Source organism: Uranotaenia lowii, chromosome 3 (genome assembly GCF_029784155.1).
Source record: "Uranotaenia lowii strain MFRU-FL chromosome 3, ASM2978415v1, whole genome shotgun sequence".
NCBI classification, from domain to species: Eukaryota; Metazoa; Arthropoda; class Insecta; order Diptera; family Culicidae; genus Uranotaenia; species Uranotaenia lowii.
In genome coordinates this window covers 140339354-140357280 of record NC_073693.1, presented here as the reverse complement: position 1 = coordinate 140357280, position 17927 = coordinate 140339354, and the positions used below count along the sequence as shown (strand labels likewise).

General features: G+C 39.8%; 1 protein-coding gene across 1 annotated transcript; it reads left to right on the top strand.

Moving 5' to 3' along the window:
- The first annotated feature begins 9219 nt into the window (after positions 1-9219).
- Positions 9220-10680, top strand: LOC129752661 (uncharacterized). The gene has a single exon (XM_055748430.1). The coding sequence runs from the start codon at positions 9220-9222 to the stop codon at positions 10678-10680; it is 1461 nt and encodes a 486-aa protein (XP_055604405.1).
- Positions 10681-17927: the final 7247 nt, after the last annotated feature.

The following is a 17927-nucleotide window of genomic DNA, read 5'->3' as shown; positions in this document are numbered from 1 at the left end:
CAGTTCAGCATCATCCAGTTCTAATGGTTTCGCTCGAGGTCACTGGATTGCATGCTTTTGTCGAAAAATCAGCACCTTTCTATCTCGACTTCAAGAAAGCTGATTTCGATGCTATCTCCCATATACTGGTCACCATCGACTGGGAATGTGAACTCAATCTATTGAATCCCAATGGTGCGGCCGAAACCTTTTCGCATATCTTAAATTACGTTATCGACCGCCACGTGCCAAAGCGAACGACTTCCGGGAATTTGCGGACTCCCTGATTTACGAAAGAACTGCGTCGACTGAAGACGGCGAAGAGATGTGCTCTTAGAAATCACCATAGGCTCAAATCCTCCCAAACTAAGGATGTATATCGAAGACTGAACTCCGCTTTTAAAAAAGCCAGTAAGCGTTGTTACCAAAATTTTCTTTTTCGAGTACAACGTAACCTTAAGTCCAACCCAAAATCGTTCTGGAAGCATGTCAAAAGTCAGCGGAATGAACCTGGTATTCCAACTCAAATGTTTCTGGATGGCAACACTGCGAACTCTGATGGCGGAATCTGTGCTCTCTTTGCTCAAAAATTTTTGAGTACCTTTGCTACTGCTTCAACATCCCCAGAACACGTGAAGAGTGCTGTTAGGAATGTTTCGCCACTCGGCTTCAGCATGAGCACGATTGTAGTAGAGGATGCGGTCATATCTAAAGCAGCGGCAAAGCTCAAAAACTCCCTCTCTACTGGCCCGTTCAGCTCAGATTGAGAATCACTGATTAGCGAAACAACCGATCAAGAGGCAAGACTGAAAAGACCGGTCCATCCACACTCAGCAAGCCAGCAGAAGTATGGTGTGGACTGCACGAGTTCAGAATCTATAAAAGAGCGGGCGCATGCTGCGATCGAGTTCATTACGTCTTTGGGCTTTATCCCGTGAAGTGCTCAGTTAGTGATGTACCGTACTGTACGATTCATCAAAGTTGCGATCTTCGATCTTCCAGCATCACTCCAAGCCAAGATGATCAGCGTGCCACGGGATCAAGTGTCGCGAGAGCGATCAGGGGTTTTACACCCGTCTTTCACAGACCGTTCATTGCGGGATCGGCAATTTTCATTGTCTAAAACAAATAACCGAAAGAGTATAAAAAGAAAGAACGATCGCTCTCGCAATCCGGCGAAAAAAAAATCGGAAGAGGCCGAGTAAGTCGCTTTCAGTTTTGTGTTTGATACGTGACTAAGTGTTCCGTGGTCTCCAATAGGACACCAGCGGCCTTTTTTATTGGATTCTTCTGGATTTCTAAGTACGATCTTGCCAGCTCCAGTCTACGGAAGCCGTCTCCGCTGATCTTCAAGCTGTGCGTGAGCGCTCGCGATTTTTTTTTTCTTTTTTAATATTGGCCAAAGTAATAATAGTGTTTTGTGAAGAACTTCGATTAATACAAATTGTAGAATATTTCTTTCAAAATATCTAAATTTGAGTTTAACTTGTGTCCTCTTGACATGCTACGGACCCACGACTTCCCGCTAGCCGCCGGGCAAAACGCGAGTGTTGGCAAACTTCTCAGTAAATTTGGCGCTTAAGCCTTCATTTTTCTTGGACCTTTCGGTCTATAAGTTGGAAACATGCTTATTTGCAACATCAAAACTTTACACCCTTCACTGTGGAAGGAAGCCTACATGTTTCCAGTCCATAAAAAGGGGCACCAGAGAGATATCAACAACTATAGAGGAATTTCTGCTTTATGTGCAATCTCCAAACTATTCGAATTAGTCGTCATGGATCCGATTTTCTCGTACTGTAAGCATAATTTTTCAATCGATCAGCAAGGTTTTATGCCCAAACGCTCTACGACAACTAACATGTTGACATTCACCTCCTACGTACACGAAAGTTTTGCTGCTAAGTCTCAAACTGACGCCATTTATACTGATTGTCAGCAGTGTTTGATAAGGTGAACCACGATATCACCATTGGTAAGCTTGGGCGCTTAGGATTTTGCGGACCTTTACTTAGCTGGTTCCGCAGTTACTTAACTGGACGTAAATTGACAGTTCGCACTGGGGATATTCTCTCCAGCCAGTTCTCTGCTTCCTCTGGTGTGCCCCAAGGTAGTCACTTAGGACCGATTATCTTCTTAATCTATTTTAACGATGTGCTCACACTCCTTGACGGCCCGAAACTTTGTTATGCTGATGATCTTGAACTGTTCTACGCCATAAACGGTCAGGACGACATTGATTTTCTGCAAAACCAGTTTAATCTTTTCGCACAGTGGTGCGACATCAACTGCCTGCCTTTGAATCGCAGTAAATGTGCAGTCATCAGTTTCTCTCGAAGACGGCAGCCTTTTTGCGTGGAGTACTTCTTAGGAGATGAGTCCTTTGCACGAGTTGACCACATCAATGATTTGGGTGTAATACTCGACCGTAAGCTGGAATTCAAAACACATACGAACTACGTCGTCGATAAAGCTTCTAGAGGCCTCGGGTTTTTATTTTGAGTGGCCAAGGAATTCAAGGACGTGTATTGCCTGAAGAGCCTGTATTGCAGCATAGTTCGATCCATCCTCGAATACGGCTCAGCTGTCTGGTGTCCTTACTAACAGAACGGTAATGAGCGGCTCGAGGCTATCCAGAGGCGCTTTTTGCGTTATGCCCTCAGACACCTTAACTGACAAGACCCGTTCCACATGCCAAGCTACGAACATCGATGTCGTCTTTCGGTTCAGATGATATCCCGAACATTGCAGTTAAGGCCGCGATTATGGAATATACCCAAATATTCTGATCGTCACTGCAAATTTGTATTGAGAAAAGAATGTTTCGAGATGTTTGTAAACGGCAGAAGCTGGTTCTGCTGCCCAAACCAGGAAAGCCATTGGAGAACCCATCGGCATACAGGCCAATATGCTTACTGGATACGGTTGGAAAGTTTCTGGAAAAGGTGATCTTGAATCGTATCCAGCAGTACACCGAGGGTGAAGACGTATTGTCCAACAATCAATTCGGCTATCGAAAAGGATGATGCACAGTCGACGTCATTCGAACTGTCATCGAAATGGCTGGTAAAGCCAGACTCAAGAAGAGAAGAGGGGATCGTTTTTGTGCGGTAGTAACATTGGACGTGCGCAACGCCTTCAATAGTGTCAGCTGGGCAGCGATTGCTTCTTCGCTTATAAAAATGAGGAAACCGAAATATCTCTGCAAATTAGTGGAAAGTTATTTTCAGAACCGCAAGCTACAATACATGACGAGCGAAGGATTTCAGGAAATGGATGTTACAGCTGGAGTAATGCAATGGTCGATACTGGGCCCGGTTCTGTGGAATATTACGTATGATAAGGTGCTGCCAGAAGGAGTAAAGTTGGTTGGGTTCGCGGACGACGTCGTGCTACTACCGACGGGTAACTGTAAGTTGGTTATCCACCATGGGTGCACGGATTAACCACAGTAACTGCCTAAGCATGGACTCACATGCATTCTTAGATTATTAGGTTCGATAAACCTCCAATACAATGCGTACACCATACCCGGACCCCATGGCTTCGTATGAACTGTTATGGAGTGAATGAATTGTGTTGATGTAGCGTATATTTTGGAAGAACGAGTCAATCAGGTGGGCTAGTTTACTTACAGGTATTCCGGCATCCGTGTATATACCTGGCCAGCTGGCAACTGATTGAATCGAACCCAGTATTTACACCTGACAAACCAAAACCAAACTCGCGCCAGCCAAATACCTGGAAAAACTTATGTGTCCGTCTTACCCGCCTGAGCAACCTTTTTTTTTTTCAAAACGTTCGTTGCTCAAGCCCTTTGACCGAAATTTGCTGATATTCCCCCAGATGGTTGAAGTGAAGCCTTATGAACACTCCACCTTTGAAAACGGTTGAAGTTTTCGAAAATGCTGCGAGTTATGAGCTTTTTTCTGAATAAAGTAGCCTTGAGCCTTGAGTAGAAGCCTTGTCACTGGAAACGAACAACAACCCCAGCAAGGAAAGAACATTTGGTTTTAAAATGAATACCCAGCTAACTACCACTATTTTAAAAAATAGTCAAAACTTGTTTCGAATTTCAAAAATCCTGTATTAAAGTTTCCTTTATGGTCCAAAATAAATGCTGTGTTGTGTTGAGGATAAATTCAATGGATTGAGCGTTCAACCACAGAGAACAGACATACAAGCTAGCCCATGAAACTTGTGTAAAATTTCCAACGATAGTTTTTATAACAATTTTTTTTGTTTTTTGGCTGGGCCTTTTCGAAAACTGGCCACTTGATAATTTGATTTGTAACTTTTGAACGGCGCAATAGATGGCACTATTTCAAGTCAATTTCTAACGTATTTTTTGAATGTCAGCATTTGAAATTTTACACACTTTTTGGAAGATTTTTTGTTCGAGCTCGTACGTCTGTTCTCTGTGGTTCAACTGTCCTGAAATGTCGGCAGATAATTTCTCTCCGTGCCCCGGGAAGCAGCAGGTTATGTTAGTGCAAAAAACCACAATAGCTCAACAAAGATAATGTTTGCCATTCATTTCCTCTGCTGCCTCGTAGTTAGCAATGCGGGGAAGGATAGTGCAACCTGTTCAAATTTGTGCAAACCGGGTCCCGCTGAACCTGTGAGGGTTGGTCGGTAGATAGGAATACAGGAAGACCAAGGACCTGAGATGAGATAATCAACCGAAGAGGTTCCTATCTGATCCGATGAACGAAGCACATGTTTGCCCCGGTGTTGACACATATGTAATCTGTAGCCATGAATTAGTGAATCAACTAGAAACGCATTAATGCTATTTAGATATCGACGGCAGGCCTTTGTTGTATGGAAGTTACCCTTACTCGTTTGAAAGAAGGGATGAGGAAAATAATTTTTTTTCCTCTCCTTCTTCTGTATCCCTCTCGCCAAACGGGGTGATTAACCATCATCGTTTGTGAAAACGCGCAGATTGAGGGGTGAACTCATTCCGATCCCTCGGCGTTAAGTTCCGAAAAGAATCCCGAACTGTGGTAAATCTGGCCATATGCGCTAGTGGTTAAGGAATAGCGAAGGTACCTCCATAGAACAATTTTGTTTCCACTTTAGCAGTTGTTTTTACCACTTTATCGTGGCTCAAGTGCTTAGGATCGATGCTGATGCTTTACTCTACTGAAGCCATTCCGGACGGGTTGTAAATTATGGTTTCCGAATCGACATTCACAAGTGGCATATGGAGTGGCTTTCCGGATATCCTGGAAGAGAGGAAAAAAAAGTTTAAATTCGACCGAAACTGATGTATCGATTTTGACTTACAGGTTGACTGCTCTAAGGTGAGCTTTGATTGCGTGCATTTGAAGGGGCAATTTGGATTTTTCCGGTCTCTCTCCGGTCAATGACATAATTATTAGCGAGCTTACAACAGTCAATGAGTTTTGCATTGCTTCACGGTTCAAATAATTTACAAAATCATTAACAATTAACTACCTCTTCTGACTTGCAAGAGTCTTCATGGTGCCACAAAATTCTGGAAGTGTGTTTAGAGGACCTTCAATTAAAATATGAGAGGCAGAAAAATAACGGCTCCACTTATAGAAGTCAGGTCAATTAAATAATTCCTCAAAGATTAACATTATGTCGAATGGTTCAAATTGTAGCTGCCGTCAATCAAATAAAGCTCTGAAAGAGTTTAACGATTTTTTCGGAAATAGATGATTGAAAGATTATATCCTATATAAAATAAGATGAACTATGTAGCTTGTTTGATTGTTCTAAGGTACATATACTTACAAATCATCGACATATAACCGATGAGCATGAATTTTCCAAAGTGATGGTTTTGAATCCTCACATATTGAGGACCAAATATGAGATATCTTGTGTTTTCGCTTGTCTTTAGTATGCTACTCTAAGAAGCATAACTCAGTTGTCACTAAATTGATTATGAAACTTTATTCTCCTAAATTTGACACAATTTAGATTACTCAACTGAATCAGAATTTGCTCCAGTGGGTTCTGAGATATACAATGCCGAATTTTGGCGTTGTCGGTTAAGACTTCTCCGCGGTCTTTTTGCAACGCTTGTTTTTCGTCACAATGTGACATATTAACTCTCATCCGTCCCTGAATCTGTTACCTGTCCTGTCCTTGGAGTGTCAGTTTTACACTCCTGATCAAAACCAATATATCTCTCTTGTTTCTCAACCGATTTTATACCGATTCTAGTGGTAAATTACAGTCTTTTTCCGAAGCATGTTTTCTTTGGTTTTTTTTCTTAGATTTTGAATAACGGAAAACTGAAGGGTTGTAGAAGATAATATATTTGAGGAACATATTTGAGTTTCATCTCGGAGTTTCCTAAACTATAAATTATGCAAAAATCAGTTGAGACTTCAAAGAGATATAGCGGTTTAAAGCGAGGAGTTTCAAATTGACACTCTAGGTCTGATCATGTAGTTTTTTTCCTGGGCTTTCCTGGGCAATAGTGTCATATTGACACACAAGGGTGGATTAGCGTTAAGCGGGATATGTCTCGTTTTTTTGTTGAACGTCCCGCTTTATCCTCCAAATGTCCTGCTTTTTTTCTTGCAAAACTTTTACAAAGTTCACTAACTTAAACTGGAAAAAATTCAAATTTTGGTTTCAATTTGAATTCATTGGCTCAACACAGAAAACCTTTTAAATGCGTCTTTTTCTCAGATTAAGCAACATTTTTCATAGTTTATTTAAGGCAATACTGAACAAATCTAAAGCTCTTAGCATTACAGAAAAGTTCTGATTCAGTTGAGCGTTCTTGAAGCACGTTCAAACAATATATGAAAAAATACCGAATTAAAGAGATTAATTTTTTTGCCCGAATCTCAATTGACTTGCCTTATATCATACATTAGGTTGCCAGATTGCTCGGATTTATCCGGGTGTTCCCGGATACTTAATACAAAATTTAGGAACATTCCGAGCCGGCTCGGTTACCCGGATTTCATTGGAAAAAGTCCGTATTTTGCCTGAATGTATTCACTTTACTTGGGATATCAAACAACAACATAAACAATTTGTGTTTTAAAAGTATGCCTCCAAAACGAAATTTTTAAGCAAATTTTATAAAAATAATCGTTGTAAGTTTTTTTTCTGGATGCCTATAATAAGAGTAAAAATCTGTCAATGACTTTTGAAGAAAAACTTTTTTTAATTTTTTTTTTCTTGATTTTTGTTGAGTTATTTTTGAGTTTTGACAAAATTTGTCCGGATATTTCCCGGCTTTTTAATCGTCACTTTGCCAGGTTTTTATATATAAAATTGAATATGACCGGCCCGGATACGTATTGAAAAAATTCTGGCAACCTTAAACATATACACCTTTTTTGACTCAATTATCCAAAGGATATAATGATGGAAGTTTTCTTGAATTTTCAAATATTTAAACAAATTAAATTAATTTAAACAAACAATCAAATCCGCCATTTACATCTACGACTTGTAAAGTTTTCTTTCAAATAACGTGTTGATTCGCGAGAACCAATGCTAATAACGTTGCTTATGGCTCGTGTAAGAAAAACTGAGCAAAATGCGTAAACCCGCGTAGGACCCCAGGAGGTAAAAAATGCGCGCTTTGATCAAGTTGTTAAGTTTTTCGGGTTGCATGAAGCTAAAACTTGAACAGGAACACAATTATGATTTAAAAGTTGATGCATAAATAATTGAATAAATTTGCTTCTATTCTTGCGATAACTACAATTTAAACATCATATAAATGGTTATGAACAAATCAATCTTAACAAGAAAAGATTTTATGAATAATATTTTTTTCGGATTTATTTCAGATTTGGTAGTTTTTGATTTTTTTAAATTTTCCGGTTTGTTTTGAACGCTTATCTAAAACAGACCCTGAAAAATGCTAATAATATCAACCACCATGCATCATAAAATTATCGTTTTATATTAACAGTAGCTTGCTAGAACAGTAGCTTGGCTGGTAAACGGTGGATAATGTGCAACACGAGACCCCATAGTGGTCATATCACCTCTTATTCACAACTCCTATCTCTACCTCCCCGCGGTGCCGGCTGGGGTGCGAGTAACCTAAGCGGAGATCGGGTACCCAACCCCGGTGGATGCTTTGGTCGCATGCAGACTGAGAAGGTGGCCGCACGCGTCTGTTCCCCAGGTCAGGGGCGGCGTGCAACAACAACCGAGCGTCTGTTCTCCAGGCCAGGGGCGGCTCAAACAGCGTCTGTCTTGCAGCAAGCGGCTGAATTTATGAAATGCGGCTCCCGCCAGCTAAGTCCAAGATGGCAGCCCCATCGCGGGATAGGGACTTTAGGCTAACAACCTACTGCTCCAGATTTTAAATTGTTACGGAATCCGAAAGAAATGACCGACCTGGAACTTTGGCGACGACTTTTAGCATGAAAACACGGACACGAATTGGAACTTGGAATGTTTTAACCCTTGCCCAACAAGGCAAACTGGAACAACTTGCTAGAGAGGCTAGCCGCCTCAAGCTTGAAATTCTGGGACTGAGCGAAGTCCGTTGGCCTAATACTGGAGAACACAAGACACAATCCGGGCAAGTCCTGCTTTACTCTGACATACGAGGAGAACATGCTACTCGGGAACGAGGAGTTGGTTTCCTGTTAAGCCCGCAGGCCTACGCGGCCCTCATTAGATGGGAACCGATAAACGAAAGAATAATTTGATGAATCTGCGACTGATGAATGTAGTTTAATTAAGGACGTTTCGGCTTCTCAGTCATTTGAAATTTAATTAAAAACAGCACATTTACTCAATGTCCAACGTTTCGGCCATGATCTTGGCCATCATCAGGGAAAATCTATAATTTATTATAATTTGATGAATATTTTTGTGTTTTACATTCTAAGTTGATCGACTTACAGAGTGTGTACTGTTTGTGTCTGTTAGATTTTTGATGGCTGGGTTGATGTTGGATTTTTCCGAACCTATATTGTTTTAAATAGCACTAAGTTTTAATTTGATTTTGTGTTGTTGATTTTTGCGTACATACCAGAATTAATAATAATTTAAAACACTGGATTATTCTAACTAACCACTTTTTGTGTCTTTTTTAAAAATGTCTGTCTCCTAGCGATCACTTCTTGATGACTATTATTTTTATTATCTGTGGCTATAGAACTTGTAGTTGGATTCTGATCTGTGTTTTTATTGTGTTGGTGTGTTTGTGATTTTGATTTGTTTATGTTTCGTTCGGCTCAGTCGTTCGGCTCAACCGTACCCCCCGGCCATAAAATGGTTTCGTTTGATGTGATATCTCTTTTCACTAACGTGCCCATCAATCTGGTCATAAGAGACATTATTGAAAACTGGGATGTCATTAAAAAAGTAACAAATATCAATTTAGATCTCTTTATTGAAATTGTCGAATTCCTAACTAGCTCTAGTTACTTCATGTTCCGGACGCAAATCTACCAACAAAAATTTGGCACAGCTATGGGAAGCGCTCTATCACCTATCCTGGCTGATATAGTTCTCAATGCACTACTAGACACAAGCATAAAAAAGTTAGATTTCCCCGTCATCACTCTGAAAAAATATGTCGACGACCTCTTCTTAATTCTACCACACGATAAAATCCAATCAACACTCAAAATCTTCAACGAGTATGATGTACATCTCCAATTCACTGCTGAAGAAGAAATCGATGGTCGACTCCCTTTCCTGGACATGACGGTTATCCGAAATCACGACAACACGTTAGATACGGAATGGTACTGCAAACCTATCTCGTCGGGAAGAATGCTCAATTTTCTGTCTTTCCACAACATGCACCAGAAAATCAATGTAGCTGCCAACTTCATCCAAAGAGTCATCAAACTGAGCAGCAATATGGAAAAATCAAAACAACAACACATCGTATACGATCTCCTAAAGCGAAACAACTATCCACCAACACTCATAAGCCGCCTGTTTCATCGTATAATACAAAACGAAAACCCAAGTCAAAACAAACAACAGGAACCCAAAATAGATGCACCAATAATAACGCCACAACCATCACCGCCACCACCATCACCACCACCTGCCCCGCCACCAGCACCTCCGCCAATACCACAGCCTCCAATCATCGACAAACCCATCACATACTTTTCTCTACCACACATACCGGGTCTAAGTCATCAAATCAACAAAGATCTACGCAAACAATATCCAGCGATCAGAATTGCCGACAGAAATACACACACCGTTAAAATGTTTTTCAGCAAAGTAAAAGATCCGATAGAGAAGTCCCAAATTTACAACTGCGTTTACTCCATTCCATGCGATACGTGCCCTGGGAGATACGTGGGAAAAACCACCAATAGCATGAAACAACGCATATATGGGCACAAATCAAATGTGAATAGTCTTGAGAAGCTGCTAAAGACTGGCCGAGAGTACACCGATCCAGAAGTCGTACAGCTAGGAGAGAAAACCGCTCTTCTCAAACACTGCATTATATATAAACATCGCTTCAATCTGGAGAATGTAAACATCGTTGATCGCACATTTAACCCACACACACTAGACATGCTCGAGTGTTTCCACATAGCCACCGAACCACATGCAGTTAACTCACGCAGGGACGTCCAAGGTGTGAGTATAATCTACGCGGGACTCCTCTCTAACGCCGAAATCCGAAAAGGGAAAAAACCACACAAACCCCATATCATCAACAACCAACCCGACCCGACTGAGCCGAACGAAACATAAACAAATCAAAATCACAAACACACCAACACAATAAAAACACAGATCAGAATCCAACTACAAGTTCTATAGCCACAGATAATAAAAATAATAGTCATCAAGAAGTGATCGCTAGGAGACAGACATTTTTAAAAAAGACACAAAAAGTGGTTAGTTAGAATAATCCAGTGTTTTAAATTATTATTAATTCTGGTATGTACGCAAAAATCAACAACACAAAATCAAATTAAAACTTAGTGCTATTTAAAACAATATAGGTTCGGAAAAATCCAACATCAACCCAGCCATCAAAAATCTAACAGACACAAACAGTACACACTCTGTAAGTCGATCAACTTAGAATGTAAAACACAAAAATATTCATCAAATTATAATAAATTATAGATTTTCCCTGATGATGGCCAAGATCATGGCCGAAACGTTGGACATTGAGTAAATGTGCTGTTTTTAATTAAATTTCAAATGACTGAGAAGCCGAAACGTCCTTAATTAAACGAAAGAATAATCGTAGCCAGATTTAGAACACGGGTTAGAAACCTTACAATGGTCCAGTGTTATGCGCCAACTGACGTTGCCGACTCGCAGGAGAAAGAGCAGTTTTACAGTCAACTGAACGGCGTGGTTGAGAGAATTCCGAAGGGTGACATTCAAATCCATTTGGGCGACTTCAACGCAAAAATTGGCTCCGACAATCAGGACCTTGAGCGCATCATGGGGCGCCATGGCCTAGGACAGATGAGCGAAAACGGAGAGCTGTTTGTAGAATTTTGTGGACACAACAACATGGTGATCGGTGGATCGCTCTTCCCCCATCGACCAGCACATAAGGTCACTTGGGTATCTCGAGATGGCCGAACAGAAAATCAAATTGACCACATTTGCATCAGCCGAAAATGGAGAAGGAGCCTTCTTGATGTCCGCAACAAGCGAAGCGCAGACATTGCATCTGACCATCACCTCGTCCTTGGCGAGATACGACTGAGAGTTGCACGTGTCCAACGGCGCGAGGAGAAAGTTGGGTGTCGATACGACGTCCGCCGGTTGGAGAATCCAGAGGTGAAAAGGGCATACGTTGAACAGCTAGAATCCCGAGCCTCGGAGCTGCCGACAGACGGAACAGTCGAAGAACAGTGGTGTGGAATCAAGAATGCCTTTATCACGACGAGCCATGGTACTCTCGGTAAAGTTTGTGGAAGAAGGAGTGAATGGATGTCGGATGAAACTTGGAGGATGGTCGATGATCGGAGATAGGCGAAAGTCGGAATTGAGCAGGCATCTACCGGGTCAGCCAAAGCAGCCGCCCGCTTACGATATGCGGAGCTGGAAAAGGCAGTTAAACGAGCTTGTGGACGAGACAAGAGAGCCTGGACAAACTCCCTAGCCGAAGAGGGAGAAAGAGCCGCCGCCAATGGAGATATCCGATTACTTTATGACATTTCTCGCCGCCTCAGTGGTGCAAGGACTAATGCAAGAATGCCGCTAAAAGACCGAGCAGGTCAGTTATTGACCGATCGAACAGATCAGCTCAAACGATGGACTGAGCACTTCGAACAACTCTTCCGAGTCACGAATAGCGATGGCCAACAGAATCTGCAGCTCGAAGCGCCAACAGTAAGTCGCATAAATGGCGTCAACTCGGAAGCGCCTTCGCTGGCTGAAATAGAAGCGGCAATCAAAAACATGAAATCCAACAAAGCACCTGGGATCGATTGCATCCCTGCTGAAATGCTGAAAGCCGACCCTGCCCTATCAGCACAAATGTTGCACCGTCTTTTCGCTGACATCTGGGATACTGCAACATTCCCGGCCGACTGGATGCAGGGTATCCTCGTAAAGGTCCCGAAGAAAGGAGACCTGACAGAGTGCGGTAACTGGCGAGGCATAACGTTGATCTGTACAACCCTCAAAGTACTCTGCAAAGTGATTCTGAACAGGATCCAGGAGAAAATAGACGCTACACTCCGACGGCAACAAGCTGGATTCCGATCTCGACGATCATGTGTGGACCACATCACAACGCTACGAATCATACTGGAACAAATCAACGAATTCCAGGACTCTCTTCTGCTGGTGTTCGTTGATTTCGAAAAAGCATTCGACCGACTTAACCATGAAAACATCATGCAGAGCAAACTCGACGACCTCACCGAAAGCTCCAAGGCAGCAGGTCTCAAAATCAATGTCGGAAAGACCAAGTCGATGGAAATCAATACAGAAAATCGTTTCAATTTCGTGGTAGCTGGACAACAGGTTGAGACAGTGGAGTGCTTCCAGTATCTTGGTAGCCAGATTACGCCTGATGGTGGTACCAAGAAGGACATCGAAACCCGGATCAGAAAAGCCCGATTTGCGTTTGCGAGTCTCCGAAACATCTGGCGGTCACGCCAGATCTCTCTACGAACTAAGATCCGAATCTTCAACTCAAACGTCAAATCCGTATTGCTGCACGGGTGTGAAACTTGGTGCACATATGCGGTGACGACGCGAAAACTGCAAGTTTTTGTGAATCGCTGCCTGCGGAACATCATCCGCGCCTGGTGGCCTGGCAACTGGATCTCAAACGTTGAACTTCATCGCCGGTGTCATCAAAAGGCGCTAGAAATCGAGATTCGGGAACGTAAGTGGAGATGGATTGGGCACACGCTGCGAAGAGATGAAAACGAGATTTGCAGAGAGGCGCTTGACTGGAATCCAGATGGGCATCGAAGAAGAGGCAGGCCCAAAAGCTCGTGGCGCTGGCGCTGGCGCTATATATAATGTTCTAAACATATTTTACTGACATTACAAGGTTTCGGTAACGGCTTAGATAGATTTTACTTTTGGAGTGTCAAATTGACACTTTAAGTCGGAAAAGGGAGTTCTTTTGTCCAGGCTTCCAGGGTTCGTCCATAGAAAAAGTAAAGATACAATATTCAAGAACTTTTGAATTCATTTAGGGTCCTCGAAGAAATTTTTGTATTTTGAAGCTTTTGAAGCCTTCAAACTTGGAATAGTGTCAAAATGACACTCTAATGCGGATGAGGGTTAAAGTGAACCAAATGAGCTGAAATTTTTAATGGAACCTTCTGGCAGACCATGAACAGGTTATAGTCCCAAAGGTTTTGATTCTAGAACATAACACTATTTCTGAAGCATCCGTGATGTCAGTCATATAATTTTACAGTATCTCTTTTCTCATTAATGTTATGATTGAAAAAGTCGTCAATACTTGTGTTTTGATGATATTATGCAATTTTCAGCGATAAGCGATTTGCACTCTACATTTCAGATATTGTTCTTTTACACCCCATTTAGCGGATTCGATTAGCGATAGGCCAAGTTGGCCTGATAATTTTAAAATTAGCGATACCAAACACCTTGTTTTTTTAACAGGTTCTGAATTGGATCCGATGCTTTCAATGTTTAATATGAAGTTATTAGGTTGGAGCAAATTTCAGATCCTTCTTTTGTCATTCGGGGCTGGATCATCGCAAAAGGGGATAATAAAACATAATTCGAAAACACTAATAATTGAATGCTCTAAAATTACACACTATATCATTGCACAAAACCCATAAATAGTATTTTTTTTATCAATAAATTCAATAAAATCAATCATACAAAAGGTGATAAATCAATCATACAAATGATTTTTCACAATTTGTATTTCGTTCTTGTAACCTTTCGGATATTTGATAAATTTTCCGAAATTTCCATAAAATACTTTAATTTTTATTTTTTTCCTCTTCGGATTGCTAGGAAATTTCAAAGGGGGGGAGTGACAGAAGACGAAATTGATGTTTGTTCCGGCCTTACTTTGGCTAAACAATCTGAGCTTGAAGATCGATTTCCAGTAAAAGAATATTGGATTCTAAACAACGAATATGAAAAGCTTATTTTTAAGTAAGTATTCCGATCCGAATCCAACGAATTATTTCAGGAACAAGGATTCGTCCTAATTGAATTTCCTATTCATATTTTGTGTCATTATTTATAAGCACGAGTTTCATGCGAAATTTCCGGCTCCATCTTCATATTCATGCATACGCTACCAACGTCGTTAATTGTTAAAGACCATTGATTGTAAAACATAAGCAATTTAATTTTCCTCTTCCCATGAAGAAAAAACATCCAAGTCGAATTTCCCCTACCATACTGCACTTAGGACAGCAAATTTGTTCAGTCACGCTTGTTCATGGAACATTTCGTAATTTGTAAGCACCAGATTCAAAAATGCAAAAAAGTGAAAACCGTTCCGGAAATAATCAAATTCAACAACTGTTTTAAGCGCCGAGGAAAAACACATCGTGGTTGCAACTTCCTCTTAGTTATCTCACAGATAGAAAGTAGACAACGGAAATGGGAAGAACCGAACTGACGGAACGGAACGGAATACAGATTGTGGGATCCGTCTCCTCGGCGTAGGGAATGCAAACTGCTGAGTTGCCCTCTCGGTTCTAATTCAATTAGGATCTCTTCTCCGTTCAGAGAGGATAACAACGCGGCGTGCAAATTTTGCACGGATCACGACAAGCACCATAATGGGATTCGATGTGGTTCAGTGACGTTGAGATGGAATCTTTCGACGGGAATTCAAATTTATCCTTTCCGCTAGGAAGCGACAACGTGGAATGCCAAATATACACACACGTTCGCATCTGTTGGGTTTGATATACACATATTCGCAACATCGAGACATGCTTTCTTTGTAACGAAAATCAAAATGCAGCTATAAGTTTATTTGAAACAACAATAATTTTGAACATAATCTTCATCTAGTTATTTCGTGAGATGGAAAGTATGTAAACAAATAAAAATTTGAAGAAATTGTTTGATATACTTACTTCGCGTTATCAAAATCGATAAGTTTCCTAAATCGAACGATTTATTTTGTATTTATTCTATTACTAAAAATTTTTATTGTGATTTGCTTAATTTCATGATCAATTTGTGACTAATAAATTTTTTAGTATATTTTATTTTGTTTAGACAGATTAAGCAGTTTTTTATGTTTTGATAATAATTTTAGTTATTTTGTCAATTTTTACTGTAATTTTTTCAAAATTTTCTTCATATTGTTTTTAGAAATGTTATCATCATTTTAAGTCTTTTATGTTAGTAAAAAGAGGGGTGAATCAGAACAAAAATTGGGAAAATGGTTGTGATTTATTTTTCAAGCAACCTTCAAATGATTGCAATTCTTGTTTGAATTTTTGGAAATACAGCAATAGTAATGCGCCAAACGGTAAAGAATACTTCTAAAATAAATTTGCGAAAATAGAGAGACAACTGATTGAAATTGCTTGAAATGGTGACATATTTCAACTTAACATTATTAGACACACTTAGATGCACATAAAAGTTTCTAGAATCCTCTATGAACGTAGAAAATAATACTAAGCGGAAAACAAACTCACTTTTAAGTTCATTCAAAAGCTATTCGAAAAAGGATCTCGCTGGAAATCAGGAAAAAGAATTCTGAAATTTCTTTGATTTTATTGCCCCTGGAGTTAGGCACAAGCATTGACATTTCTTTGCTGATGAAGGTAATTTTTGATTTGATTTAGGAAAAAAACAACTTAACAATTGGTGCAAATTTGTACTGATTAACGTTAAATGTGACAGAAACCAAAATGAGGACATTTTTGCGATTTTCAAAATATGAAAAAATGAAGAACCACGGTTCCAATTCACACCACATGTTAGTTAAAAAATTATTATCTTTTACTTTACTTTTTCTATTCTAAAGCAAATCGTGGGCTGAACGCTCTAAATTTGACAGAAATATTATGAAAAAATACGAAAACTTTCCGGAACCACCCCATTGTTGTCATTTGTGATTACTTTATGCCATTCATATTATTCTTGATATTGTTGTTAAAAAAATACAACATTAAAGACCTTAGAAACATATTTATGCTGTTTGTCTAAGTTATGTTTACAGGTCCTGTTAAAGCTGAAAATGTTAGAACCAATGAAGAACCAATTTACCGATGTTTGTTTATTTTTTACCGAAAAAATCACCGAACAGTTTAACGATTTACACATGTTAGGATTTCGGTAAAAAAATTACCGAACTCGGTAATTTTCGTTGACTGTGTAGCAGGATCTGTATTTATTCATGCTGTTTTTGATGAAAAATAAAACATACACTGAAAATAATAAAAAAGGTAAAATTTACAGAAATAGCAAGGTGAAAGCGCTCGTGAAAGCCAAAAAGGTAACTTCTACCTCTTCGAGGTGAAAACCACCTCACAGCGTGGTAAAATTTACCTGAATCGAGGTTGGAAAAAAGGTGCAATTCACCGAGCGAAAAGGTGAATCCAAGAAAGGTAAATCTTAACTTGTAGCGAGGTGAAGTTCACTGGAATTGAGCTCAATAAAAAAGTATAATTCACCTAGAAAAAAAGTAAATTCAAGTAAGGTAAAACTTACCTTGTAGCGAGGTGAAATTGACCTGGATTGAGCTAAACAAAACGATACAATTCATCTCGAACAAAAGTAACTATTTGCCGAATCCGTTTATTGAGGTTCAGCTGTTTTGTCGTTCATAAGGGAAGTTTTGTTTCGTGCCAATATGAGAAAATCGGTACAGAATGGTAAGTGTTTTCTTAAATCTCATTTAGTTGTGCTGGTTCTCTTCATAATACATTGCTTTTGTTTCAGATCGGCCCACCTAGCTTCGAGGTGTATTCCACGTCATCCTCCAGATATCATTTCGAAAAAGCCGGACCTGACTGGATTAGTCACCGTTATGGCGCGGAAGTACGCGAAGCCGAATTGCACGAGCCTGGCGAAAAAAGGACTTACCTCAATAATTTTTTTTAACACGATGATACATTTCAAAATCAAATAAAATGAATAGTCCCTACTTATTTCAAATAAATATAAATTTTTGTAAAAATTTTGTTTTCATTTTTATTGAAGAAACCAACCAAACCAACTAGCATTTACCTTTTGAATCAGTGAACGGTATTATTTAGGGTAGAGTGGGGTATCATGGGCCACTTTGTTTCTTTGCTTCATAACTAATTTATTCTAAAAGATAAAAAGATAAAAATGAATGGAAAGGTTTTCTACATTTTTAAGGTATCATTAAGCATTTTTTTTATTACATTAATTTTTTAAGTTCTGGCTGTTTAAAAAAAGTTTTTTTTTCGATTTTGAAAAACTGTGGGAAACGTACTTTTGGTCTCCCACGGATGCAATTTTGCGAGTGCTTATTTAAATATGTAAGTACAATTTTTTAGGCTAGGTAAATAAAAGAAGCA

Excerpts from the sequence above, each read along its gene's own strand:
- LOC129752661 (XM_055748430.1), top strand. The coding sequence starts at position 9,220 with ATGGTTTCGTTTGATGTGATATCTCTTTTCACTAACGTGCCCATCAAT.